The 14,151-nt window shown below is 40.9% G+C and overlaps 1 protein-coding gene and 1 long non-coding RNA gene across 2 annotated transcripts in view; one reads left to right on the forward strand and one right to left on the reverse strand.

The window, feature by feature from the left end:
• WAS (WASP actin nucleation promoting factor) overlaps window positions 1–14,151 on the reverse strand; it is a 749,592-nt gene that overhangs the window by 211,184 nt on the left and 524,257 nt on the right. The window contains exon 7 of the mRNA XM_044080287.1: window positions 6,598–6,775. Within this exon, the coding sequence (XP_043936222.1) occupies window positions 6,598–6,775 (178 nt within the window). The remainder of the gene's footprint in view (window positions 1–6,597; window positions 6,776–14,151) is intronic.
• The window catches only part of LOC122809072, a 514,410-nt gene that overhangs the window by 124,160 nt on the left and 376,099 nt on the right, over window positions 1–14,151 (forward strand). The gene's annotated exons all lie outside the window — the stretch shown is intronic.

Genomic DNA, 14,151 nt, shown 5'->3' on the forward strand with positions numbered 1-14,151 from the left:
GCCACTATAATTCCCTATATTCAGTCTTTGTTTCCCCAGGACATCCCCTGGAGTCCTTGCTAACCTCCTCAAGCACAAAAACTACAAAGCTTCTATTAGAACACTGTATGGTGTGCTTATAAAGGACATTTATTACATCCTTTCTTTTGACATCATAAATGTGTTCATATATTCTTTTTTTGAGCATTTGCTCAGTTTTTCCTACATAAAATGCACCACACACCTTACATACAGCTAGGTATATTATTCCTTTACTATTACAATTAAAATGCTGATGGTTATGGACATATCTGTCACTATTTGGAATATAAAGGTGATCAACATTAGCTATAGAAGGACATTGTGAAAAAGACCCACATTTAAAAATGCCCATTCTGTTTTGAGCCCGAGAACTGGGGTATATCTCTAAAATTTGTTTCATATTAAAATCTTTTCTATATGTAAACATAAATTGTTTTAAAAATATTCCTAGGAAGTCTGAAAATTTTGCAAATATATTTAATTTCTTATTGATAATGTTCCCAATTATACTCAGCTATAAATTATAATTCAAAATAAAAGCATCATCATAGGGTGAACTCTTTTCTCCATATAAACTGCCTAAAATGGATGTAGAAAACGTCTTATGATCCTTAATGCCTCTTTGGTCTTCACAGATCCTATTCTGTTGTTTGAAACTGAGTCATTATAAGTAACAATGTCATCTTCATTCTATACTACATTATTCTAAAGCATTAAGCTGTTTTAAATGACTCACCCCTTTTCCTGCCACTTCACTGCTAGATCTCAAGGTATGTCAAAGGAGAACAATATTCTCATTATTTCTTCTCAACTATCTGGCAGCTTGGATGCAGAATTTTAACTATATGCGCTGCTATATAAAAACCCTGCTGCAACCATTAGTTTGATTCCCATGGCCTCCAGTTGCCTATTGTGTGACTCTGAGCAAGTCACTTAACTAGAAATTTTCTAGGTTCACCTCCCCCCCAAAAAGGGACTGTGTGCCCAATGAGCTTAAATTTTTAATGCTGTTTAGGGGTTCAGGCTTATAGACATTTCTCTGCAGGGGCAATTACTTGGGGACACATGGCTGAATTGTAATTCTGCAGACACACATACATTCACTGTGGGCACAAAGAAGAATAAAGCACATGGGCTTACCATTAAAGTGGGAACAACTTTCTGAGTAACAAACGTTTTCCACTGTATACTTATATTTTCAGTGTGTCACATTCATTCTTTTAGCCTTACAAGCATAACTGCAATGATAATTTTTTGAAAGGATATCAGATACTGTTAACTGTCAGTGGTACAGCAGGTAGCACAATTGCCTTTGGTGTAGAAAGCTGTGGGTTCTATTCCCACTCCAGGCAGATAGATTGCTGACACTGCAAAGCAGCATAAGCGCTGGTGCTGAGTGTGTCATCCTTTGGATAAGATGTTAAACTGAGTTCCTATCTGCTTAAGTTGGTGGTAGCTCCGGTGTATGCAAAAGATCCCACAGCACCTATCAAAAAGAGTAAGGGAAGTTCTCTGATGACCTGACCAAATTTCTCTTAGTACTAGTGAAAATACCACCTTGGGTCTCACCTGAAAAGAGGCCATTACCCCAGTGTGATTAACCTGATCAACAAAGGATAAAAAAAATGTACACTACAAATTTGTGCTTTTTTGGCTATATAAGTGAAGCCTCTTTGTATGTCTTCTTCTTCATAGGTTGGTACTAGGCTATCAGCCCTAGGGCCTCTACAAGCCTAGCCATAACAATTCCCTGGCTATTTCTTCCCACACTATTTACTTCCCTGGACCCCTGTCCAGCAAGGTGACTGACGTGATCCCCGGGGTGAATTTCCTTTCTCCCATCCAGTCGTCAAGGTTCCTTTAGAAGAGGGCCAAAGAGGCACTCTGCTTGACATGTATGGGCAATCTATTCCAGAGTCTGGAGAGTCTCTGTGTCAGCAACCTATCCCTCCAGCATGTTTTGTTTATCGAGATGACAAGGTTTAGATCCCTGGAGCATGTGGCTCTGAGGGATTGGGATTTCTTTAAGTGTAGCATGTCCAGCAGCTCTGGGTTTGACATGGCCTTGTATGTTAAGCGGAGATTGCCTCTGAGTAGATGATTTGCGACAGAGTATAGCTGGAGTTTTTTAAGGCGGTCAGCATAGGTCATCTGCTTTAGGCCTGTGATTCTTTTAGTGAGGTATTTCTGCGGCCTTTCCAGTTGTTGCAGATGTCTTGAGAGGTACATACCAAATGGGGCATTGTATTCTATAATGGGTCTAATGAGGGATGAGTACAGTGGGACAATGACCTCCTTTTTTCTGGATGAAAAGCCCTTAGTGATGAGGTGGGCCACATAGAAGGATTTCCTGACTGTTGTGGCGATGTGGTTATCGAAGGTAAGACTACTGTCCACCTGTGTCCCTAACTCTCTTATCACACTTTCAGTGTTTAGTGTACTGCCACCTATATGGTAATTCATAGGTACATGTTTTTTCCCAAAGGGGATAACTATACATTTCTTGGCATTGAACTTGAGCCCATGGCTCTGGCACCAAGCATCTGTTTCTGTAAGGCCCTTTTGTAGAGTATCCACATCATTTGGGGATTCAATAATGGCTCCCAGTTTGCAGTCATCTGCGAACTTTGTTAGCCAGAGTCCCTTAGTGTTGGCCTGTACTTCAGAGAAGTAGATGCCAAACAAGAGCGGTCCCAGGACTGAACCCTGAGGTACTCCACTTGCCACTTGTCTTGAGCTGGATTTGGAGTCAGCTACTTTTACAGTGTGGGTACTATCAGTAAGCCAGTTAGCAACACATTGGGTGACGTAGGGATTAATGCCCAGTTTAGTAAGTTTATCTATGATTCCAGAGTGGGGGATGGTGTCAAAGGCCTTGGCAAGGTCTAGATAGGCTGTGTGAACCACCTTACCCTTGTCCATGGCTCTGGAGACTGATTCAAAGAAGTCACTCAGGTTCAGGAGACAAGATCGGCCCTTCACGAACCCAAACTGGGTGGGGTCCAGTGTTTGAAGGTTGCCAATGTCTTTGTTTATAAGTTCCATGATAATACGCTCCATGGCCTTGCAGATAAGGCTCGTCAGACTGATGTGACTTAAGCTCTTCCAGTATTACCTGCTCCAAGAGTATCACTACTGAAGCCTGTTTTGCTATTCTTCCCATAAGATTGTCTCAAGGGTTTTACAAATGTCCGCAACTTTACCGCTAGGTAAACATGATAGTGTATGACTTAGCTTTTTTCTATTCAATATTATACCGCCTGTCTTTAGAAAGTTTAATTCTCATCTTATTCTTAGTACAAATTATGCCAGTCATTTAGGCAAAATTAACTTTCTGCTTATACCTGTCATAAATATATCTGTCTTAGGTAAAATTAACTCTATAAATTATGCAAGCTGTGTTAAGCAAGATTAACTTTCTTGGTATAACAATTTCATCTTATTTCCCCTTTTTGTGAACTTATAACTACAGCTTCCCTTATAGTAATGTAGTAATGTCTTATTCGCAATCTGGGATCTCTTCGAATGGGCCTTGATTGTTTGCTTAAAGTGTTTGAGTAAGAGCAGGATCTGCCATTATGTTGGCGCACTTATCATTGTGTTACCTGGTAGTATTCTCTCAGAATGCCTCCTCTTTTGTTCTATAGTCTGTGTATTACTTCACTGACTTTCCTTTTACCTGCATATGAATTCTAACCGCCATGCTGTTTCTAACACCTTCCAAAGGGTCACTAATTAGTTCTCTTTTACAAGATTTTTCCTAGAGTTTTCTGTTTCTCACATAAATTTCACCCATTCTTTTTCATTTTGGCTTTGTTCATCCTGTAAACTTGTAATCCCTGGTGTTTCTTAGCAACTGTCGATTTTCTTCCTGACATTTCTGTCATATGTAATTGGGCTATAATTGTCGAATGAATCCTGCTCCTCATCTGTATGATGTATTCTTGAGCCTTGGTGATCTTCTTTCTTTAATTGTTGTTGTTGTTGTTTGTCTTTTCCCGGTTAGGGGTCGCCACAGTGGAACTCCGGTCCGCTAATGATTGGCAGTAGATTTTTATGGTGCCGAGTTGCCAGCCCGACGCCCAACCTTCAGCAAAGGCACGCCCATTCACGCATGTCTTTCGGAGGCCACTCGACCGCAGGGAGGACATGCAGACTCCACACAGAAGGCACTTCTGCCGAGAATCAAACAGGAGAACCTCTATCTGTGAGGCAACAACACTACTGCTGTACCACCGTGGCTTCCATTCTTTCTTTAACTGTGATGTTACTAAAATATATCTCTTGTCCTTGTTTCTTTATGTATAAATACATTCTGCATTTAGCTCAAACTGTTGCCTTTTTACTGGATTAATTCACTGACAAAATAACTGCTCCATCAAGGGGATGATATAATTACATTTACTACATCTGCTGTCAGTCACTTTATTGGAATTTCCTTGTCTTTCTAATTTCATGAATATAAAATAATAATATGCTGTTCCTACATACAAACTCATTCATTGAATTAGAGTTCCGTTGTTGTACCAATTAGTATTATAAATATATTATCTTAATAATATGTTGTTCTTACCTACAAAGCTACTACAACCTGCTTCAGTAAGATCTGTTTACTTTCCTGCTCTTTTTTTATCAAGAGTACATGCTACTAATATTCTCATATTATATTACTTACCTGTGTGGCCGAAATAACTTTGTAATTAAAAATTCCCTCTTTTTAATGAAATATTTATAAGTAATGTAAAATGTCTTTGACTCAGAACAATAGCATTTATGATCTGATTACTACTTTGTAGTGATATTTAATTCATTTCAGCCCTGGACTAAATTTATACTACCACACTCTTACATTGAATGTGGAGATCTAAACTGAGAACAAACTTAATTGATAATTTGTCTTTCAGCTGTACACTACATGGATAAATAAGCCTCTTTATACCATCCATATATTTATTAACAGATTATATAGCTGTAAAGTTGGCAGTATAACAGCTCACAGCTTTTTTTGGAGGTAATGAATACACGGTTGTCTCAGAACATTCACATATTCATACACGCACTACGTAAAAGTGGCTCTCAAGACAACTTAAAAACTTACAAAAAATGAAGTTACAGGGAGGCCAGAACACAACTTTTCCTAGAAAATTCCAGTGAATTACAATCTTAGAAGGGAGCCATTTATCCTGATAAACTCTCTTCTTATTATGCTTATATTATAAGACACATATTCTTCGACTAATGCAATTTAAAATTTAAATATGTGTAGACTCTCACAAATTAAGCTGTCCCACCAAACTGGTCATCAAGTGTTTACTAATTCATGCAGGGTCATTAAACACACACTGCAGCTCTCCAGTAGCTAAAGGTCAGAATAAGGTGAGCACTTAATCTTATGTGGGCTGCTAACCTGTACAAAGTGAGTACTGAGCTTCATTTCCCTGTTCACTACTTTTAAGACTGTTATGAGATGCTATGGAGTGTTAGAGCCACATTATAACATGAATACTGATGAAGTGATTACTGCTATTTCTACATGAGTGATTTACACAGCACCTGTCACCTCACAGATGGTATCACATTTGAAATAAAACAGTAAGGGTACTGTTAGTGTCCCAAATCATCATCATTCAGAGTCTGTAGCTTGTTTGTAAGTGAATGCAACCAATGATGCAGAATAATTGGGTTAATAAGTCAAATCATGAAAAGCATGTACTACAATGTTGTAATCAAGGTACACCTTTTTCTTTCCTTTGCACACCAATTTAACTCAGTGTGTATCTATCATTAGCAGGCATAAACAAAGGGTACAAAATGACATATGCCACTTAAAAAAAGAAAGAAAAAATACACCTGCTTTAATAGTGCCAGTCATGTGAGATTAGTTTCACTTACTGGACTGTCAAATTATAGGAATCTCAATAAATTTTATCCACATATTGTAGGAGCATTTTGCACTGTGCACTGTATGAGGGGAATGTATATAATTCCAGTTTGTTCAAACTTAAAACTCACACTTACAAGTTGATATAAGAAAACTCTTAGCTGACTCCACATGCTGGATGTGCAAAACATATATTGCTACAAAAGTGCTTTGCATATTTGCATCTTCGCATATTCATGCATGCTGAGTTCCTAGCTGCTACTTGAACATGTCAGCTCTCAGTTAAAACAGCAAACTGCTATGTGGAATGCAAAGTATAAAGAAGTTAGAATGTCTAAAAGGGCTGGGATATCTGAAGCCACTGAACAACAGGCAGCCCTTAGGAAGCTATGTGCAAGAAAAGGTCTGTAAGACAATATATTTTAAAATCTAAAGCCACACATTTGTTTATAGTGTTCTCCTCACACAAAAGTAAATAGCCTGTACAATATACAATAAACAGCCTAGACATCAGCCTGAGTGCGGAAGGATATATAGAAATCAAAATTTAAAATCAAGCAAATAGGAAGACTGCTGACAAAAAGATTAGAAGACATCATGACAGGGTCATATCCAGACAAGGGAGGTATAAAGTGATCTCTGTGAAAAGCACTGGGAGCAAAGCAAATCAAAACTCTAAAATTAATGCTACTCACGTGAAACCACTTGGTGCTCCAATATCAGCTTTTGAAATTTTCTTTTTGCCTCCTTTTTTATTTTTTTTCTTTTCTTTCTCTGGAGTTCCTGCAGAAGAAAATCCACGGTACCGGGAAGTCGTAATGTCTGGATTGTGAATTGTAATAGTTGCCATATTAACTGAAGGAGAGTTCGGACCTATTATGGAATAATCAGCAAGTCACTTAATAGGAAAACTTTGTTTCAAAACATATTTTATCCTAAATTTAACAATAAAATGTTGCTTTACTGACAAAGACAATTTCCTTAGAAATTTAAGCTGCATCAGCATAGAAATGTAATTGGTTAAAAGGTTATTAGGTAAACTGAGGAATACTACTTGATTTATGATCGTTTATTTCCGGAAAAAAAATGTGAACAGTATCAGCACTAAGAAAATGTTTGGACACAGTTACACATGATATTTGGTACTTCCTTTAATTACAGAGGATTATGTTTTGTAGGGTGTAATATGCAAGCATATCAAAGAATATGGGTGTCTGTTATACCTAGTATTGCTCCAGTATAATATAGCCTTGTAACACCTAATTACTCATACTTCAGGCACAGAACTTGGCTAACACAGGGACTGCTCTCTACCTGTTTTATATATAACTGCATTAACCGCATCTTCTCTCAGTCATTTTATAGGATTTCTCTTGTATGCATTTTAGTAACCAGTTAGTGCATGAAGCAGCCTGGTAACAACATGATGTTCATCATGTTACCCTGCTGCAGTCATCACACTTGGGTTATCCTGCCGTCAGGCGGTCCCGCAGTCGGCCTGAATTCCAAAGTCTTGGTCCGGCGTCGGTTTCTGTCGCTTCTTCCCTGACGTCAATGCGCCAGGGGTATATAAGAGGCATCTGACGCCATTTTCTTCAGTCTTTCTTGCCGCGCGGTGCCCGAAGCAGAAGTAGTTCGCAAGTGCTGGTCAGCCGACACCTGAGATTTTCGAATCGAATTTCAGTCCGAAGTCTTCAAAGCTAAGTACCCCGTTGGGGAACCTTTTCTTGCCTCAGTCCGATGTCAGAAAAAGTTAACAATTGCATTTCTTGTGGGAAGCAAATACCTCATAAGGACTTTCATTCTTATTGTATACCTTGCCTAGGCCCAGACCACGACGTCACTGGTTGTCGGTTTTCTGCTAGGTTCAATAAGCGAACTATAAAGTGACGCTTTGATTTTGCACGACACTATTTCGGTAGGAAATTTAATTACACTATGCCGTTGGAGCAACTGACTACCGGCGTGCATAAAAACCGCAAAGATAAAGACAGGCAGCCTAGATCCAAGCCAGACTCCGAGGCCTCGGCTGGGCTGGTCGCCGGTTCTCCGGTTTTCAGTGAGGCGCCTATGCAGCCCCTGGCGACCGCAGAATTGGAACCCCAGACCACTTCGGATTCTCAAGCTGAGAGTTCTAGGCCGATGTAGCCATTTTCTTTAGGCCCTACCAACAACATTGCAGAGGGAGAAGCCGGTGCTGTGGAAACGCCTTTGGTTACAGAAGGTGTCTTCAGACTGACTACTCTCACCATAAAATCTTATGCTAAGCTTAAGACTCCTCTAAAACCAAAAAAGACTGCACATCAGTCTCCAGTTCAAGGCCCCATGCCTAAGAAACAGATGCTTAAAATGGCTGAAGATTTGATTTCTTTAATCAGGGGGTTCCCAACCCCCCCAGACAAAAGGCCTAGACAAGAGGAGGATTATGCCTCCTCTGATCAAGTGTCTATTTCCTCAGGCTCCTCTGGGGAACAGGATTATTCCTTTCCCCCTTATGAAGATTTTGATGCTGAAGATTCCATTCCCTCAGCTTCTCCCCCTGAAGACTATTCCTTTGGGGAAACCTTACATACCATGAGGGAACATTTCCACTGTGAAGGTCAGGACTACTCTGACTCAAAGAAAAGGCTCTGAGAGTTTCTTTTACTCCCCCAGCACAGATCACTTATTATCCCTCCAGTTTTAGACATTGTGGATGATGTTTACTTAGAATCTAGTTTAAATCCAGATTCTCTGCCTCCTGCTCCAGCCAAACCAGATAGATATTATAGAGTGCCTGACTCACACAAATTCCTTTACAAAAGCCCTGTTGCTGACCCAGAGACAATCTCCCAGGGTCCCAAAGGGGCTAAGGCTTCTATGGCTAAAAATCCTGTACCCTCTGAAAGGGACTTCAGAGCACTAGATAGGTGGGGGAAGAAGGTTTACACCTCAGCTACTCTAGCTATGAGAACACTAAATTGTCAATTTCACATGCTTAAATACCAGCAATTCCTAATGTCTCAAATAAAACAAAAGATGAGCACGCACCCTCAACAGTCTGAATTCAAGGAAACGCAGGATCTGTTGCATGCAGCTGAACAGGTGGGCAAACATACTTTACAATGTAGATTTGATTCCTTGGAAGCTTCCTGTAGAGCAGCTGTTACTGGGTCTGTTATACATAGGCATGCTTGGTTAAAGGAACAAACTCTGCCTGATCATGTTAAAGCAAAGTTACTAGATGCACCCTTACAGCAGGATGTCTTATTTGGGGTTAAAGCAGAAGAGGTTTTAAAGAAAATGGAGGATAAGGCAAAATCTATGCAGACGGTCAAAGATTTCTTACAGGTACAACCCCCACGCTTGAGCAGAAATTGGCCAACAAAAATGTGGTCCTTTCCAGCTTCTGACAGACCACAGAGGGGTAAATACAGACGCCGAAGGGGCAGAGGACAAGCACAAATCCCTTACAAACCTCGCCAATGGGGCGCTACAACACAGAAGGGAGGAGAAGACAGGTCCCAAACTACTAGAAGGCAAACACAATGACTTAAACCTCAAACTGCCAAGCAAAACTCTCTTGGCAGCTCCTTTGGGAGGAAAATTAGCATTTTTTGCAGACAACTGGCGCATCGTCACAAAGGACAAATGGGTCCTAGACATTATCTCACAAGGATACAGATTCCATTTCCACACCTTGCCAAGGATAAAAGGAATGCCAAACCTGCCACAAAATCAATGGGCAGAGGCATAAAAACAAATTACAGCTCTCATGGACATGAGAGCCATTCAACTGGTACCTACACAGGAGCAAGGCCAAGGATTTTACTCAAGGCTCTTTCTAGTCCCCAGAAAGGACAATGCTTGGAGACCCATTCTGGACCTTTCAATTCTAAACACCTTCTTGCAAGTACCCAAATTCAAGATGCTAACACTACAGCAGCTTCTTCCCATGTTGGGCAAGAAAGCTTGGCTAGTAACGTTGGACCTCAAGGAGGCATACCTGCATGTCCCTATCAGACAGAATTGCAGAAGATACCTCCGTTTCATTGCAGGTTCAACCCATTACCAATTCTCTGCACTGCCCTTTGGCTTATCTACTGTGCCCAGGGTCTTCACAAAATGCCTGGCACCAGTAATTGCATACTGCAGACAAAGAGGAATTCAAATATACCCATACCTGGACGACTGCCTCATCCAAGCAGAAAGCAAGGACATTTTCTTACAACATCTGACTTTTGTAAAACACCTTCTAAGTTGCCTAGGGTACACAGTAAACGAAAAGAAATCAAATCTAGTGCCCTCACAAAATATGACATTCCTGGGTGCCAACTTGAATACAACGGCCCAGATGGCTTATCTGACGCCAGACAAACAACTACAACTAACTCAATACTTCAAAACAATGGCAACAAAGACCCAACTCCTTGCAAGAAAAAATCTGCAGGCCTTGGGCTTCATGGCATCTTGCATACTACTAATACCATTTGCAAAACTGCATATGAGGAAATTACAATGGTACCTAAAAAGCATATGGACTCAACACAGCCACAGCTTGGAAACAATGATACCTCTCATTTCCTGCCTTCAACAAGAGTTTCTATGGTGGTCACAGGCATGTCACCTCAACAAGGGTCAGCCTTTCACCTTACCCCCAGCCTGGCAAACTATGACAACAGATGCATCAGACTATGCCTGGGGGGCACACATGGCAGGACGGTGCGTTCAAGGCATGTGGACTGCAGATCAAAGGAATCTGCACATCAAGCAAAAAGAAATGCTAGCTGTACAGAATGCCCTGACAGCCTTCAAGGACCTCTTACATCCAGGACAGCTTATAATAAGGACAGACAACACCACAGTAATGTGGTACATAAACAAACAAGGGGGTACGCACTCCTACCCTCTATGCAGGCAAGCAATGACCTTGTGGAACACAGCACTGGGTTACCAAGTTCAATTACAAGCTCAATTCCTGCCAGGAAAAAAGAACACATTGGCAGACGACCTAAGCAGAAACATCAAGGATCCCCACGAGTGGAAACTGGATCCACAAGTATTTGCAATGATAACTCAAAAATGGGGACGCCCAGACATAGATCTGTTTGCCAACCGCTAAAACTATCAGCTATCAAAATTTTGCACAAGGACATTTCACCATCAAGCTTGGAAAGTGGACGCACTCTCATTCAGTTGGAAAATGCTGACAGTATATGCCTTTCCTCCATTGCCCCTTCTCACAAAGGTGCTGCTGAAAATCAGGATGGTGAGACCCTGAATGATAGTCATTGCCCCAGACTGGCCACGCCAGCACTGGTACCCACTTCTAAGGAACATGGCCCAGGGCCCACCATGGATTTTACCACAAATTCCTCATCTGCTCACACAGCAAGGCAGTCAGATTCTACACAGCCAGCTCAAAACCTTAAATTTGGCTGCATGGCAAATCACCTAAGCAACCAGCCAGCTCCTCTTTCACAAACTGTTACGGATGATATTCTGGAGGCCAGGAGGCCCAGCACCAGGAAAGCCTACTCAGACAAATGGAAAAGATTTTGCGCCTGGAACCAAGCTAAAGGCCAAAATACCCTTTAGCCGGACATACCTCAGATTCTACAATATTTAACTGAGATGTTACACAAACGACTTTCTTTTTCATCTATTAAAATCCACGCCTCAGCTATTTCAGCTCACTACAACATGGATCCTCCCATATTTTCACATCCACTTCTAAGGCAGTATCTCAGAGGGGCCAAAAACATTAGGCCTCCCAGGAGAGTGCCAACACCAACTTCGGACCCCAATTTTGTTCTGGAAAAACTTACGCTACCACCTTTTGAGCCAGCTTTCTCAGCTGACTTAAAGTTTATATTATGGAAGACTGCCCTGCTGCTAGCAATTACTTCAGCCAGAAGAGTCTCAGAGCTACAGGCACTAATGGTAGTAGAGCCTTTCCTCATTTTTCATCAAGACAGAGTTTCTCTATGAACTAACCCCTCCTTTATGCCAAAGGTGGTATCCAGTGTGGCTCTAAATCAAACCATCCATTTGCCCACCTTCTTTCCAAATCCACAGAACAAAGGAGAAAGACTCCTGCATTCCTTGGACATTCACAGGCAACTACGTTACTACTTGGATAAAACTAAGGTTTTCAGAAAATCTGACCAGCTTTTTGTATCCTATGCTACAGCATCACAAGGAAAGGCTATCTCAAAACAGACCATTTCCAAATGGATAGGACATTGCATACATTTCTGCTACACCCATCATGGAAAACCAGTTCCTGCTAGCATAAGGCCCCACTCTACCAGGGCAGCAGCTACATCTACAGCCTTCCTCAGGGGGGTGCCAACCAAGGATATTCTGGAAGCTGCAACTTGGAGTTCAGTACACACCTTCACCAAACACTATCACTTACCACTTTACTCTAAGACTAGAGCTGGCTTTGCCATTGCAGTTTTGCAGGGCCTTCTAGCCTCCTCTAACCCTGTTTGACTCCACCTCCCATCCTTAGCTTTGGGATTCTACCCAAGTGTGATGACTGCAGCAGGGTAACACGATGAACATAGTACAGTTTTGTACCTACCATAAATGGAGATGTTCGAGTGTATACCCTGCTGCAGTCCAGGTTACCCTCCCTCCATCCCCTCTGACCTAACTAAAACCTTTCAATACCTTAATATCTGATACAACCTTTGTAGTGTCTTTGCTTATGGCTAGAGGGATGTTTTGTTTATGCTAAGCTTTTATTATTGGTACTACCTACTGACCACCTTTTGGGGGGGCACCTGACATCTGGGGCACGAAAAACTGAAGAAAATGGCGTTGGATGCCTCTTATATACCCCTGGCGCATTGACGTCAGGGAAGAAGCGACAGCAACCGACGCCGGACCAAGACTTTGTAATTGAGGCCGACTGCGGGACCGCCTGATGGCAGGATAACCCAAGTGTGATGACTGCAGCAGGGTATACACTCGAACATCTACATTTATGGTAGGTACAAAACTGTACTGTTGCAGGTGTTAGAATACCGATAAGCATCAGTTCAAGTATATTCCGATCCCCAGGATGAAATGTAGATTACTCCACTTAAAGTTAAGATGTACAGTACTGAGTGCCTGTGATGGAACATAATCTTTTTTTAAGTCAATAGAATAGCATTAAATAATCAATGATAGTAGGTAAAATTCTGACATAAAATGCACATAGTAGTTAGGTAATGCTCTAGAATAATGACATTAATGGCTGCTAGCAGACTATTAAAAATGTCATGTACTTCTTAAAACTTAGTGGAAGTGTGAAGTGAATAGATACATGTTACTAATCTTTCAGATATATAACATAAATGCCTACATAATGTACCTAAGTGATATTACATATGGAATTGAAAGAAAAATGTTTCTACTAATAGCACAAAAACCTACGTCAGAGTTACTATGCAAAGCAGAAAGGAAAGATGTATGACACTTGCTGGAAGCCTAATTCACTGAAAACTAGTTCCTTAAGAAATCTGCACTAAAAGCAGTTTTTAAATAGGGGAACTGGTTGAAACTTCGCAGATGAAAGAAAATACAAGACAAGCACGTAGTCCAAGCAGCCCCCATATGCCTTCCTTCTGCCAGTGAAGTAAAGGCTTGGCAACACTCAATGAATCATCCTGTTAATGAGTTTCTTTTGCCAAGAAACAACACTTTCATTGAATCATGTTTCAAAAAATCAGGTTGTTAGGCTTCGTGAAACTGTCATATCTAGCAAGGGAAAAGGTGAAAAGAAAATCAGTTAGAGAGGTGGTCCCAAAAATAAAAGTTATTTCATTGAAGGATCTATGTATGATGACACATACTTGAGTGGATAAGCATGTTTTTTAGGAGGGCCATCTTGCTTCTGTTTGAATGCCTGACAGAGCAGAAGCACACTTCCTTTTTTCTAAATGCACGGCCTGTTCAAAACTGCAAGTGGTATGATATAGTAATACCACTCCATAGTATCCCACTGCACGTGTTCAAATCCCTATCAACTATGCATAGAAGAGAGGAAAACAAATGTATGGCAGTTGGGTGACAATCTCTAGCTCAGTAACTGTCATGGGTTCTGTTGCTCATCTAGTCAGGATAAAGTAAACAAACATTGTGGGTTCAGTTCAAACAGCTGTACAAGCACATTAGAAATGAAGCTACATAACTTTAACTTATATACAAACTAGCTGTCTCATACATAGATGTTTACACTCTGGCTGTACTCATAAAATAGCATTGAAGCTGGCATG

The sequence above is a fragment of the Protopterus annectens genome, chromosome 8.part0 (assembly GCF_019279795.1).
Source record: "Protopterus annectens isolate FY-2018-M chromosome 8.part0, PAN1.0, whole genome shotgun sequence".
In the NCBI taxonomy this organism is placed as follows: domain Eukaryota; kingdom Metazoa; phylum Chordata; order Ceratodontiformes; family Protopteridae; genus Protopterus; species Protopterus annectens.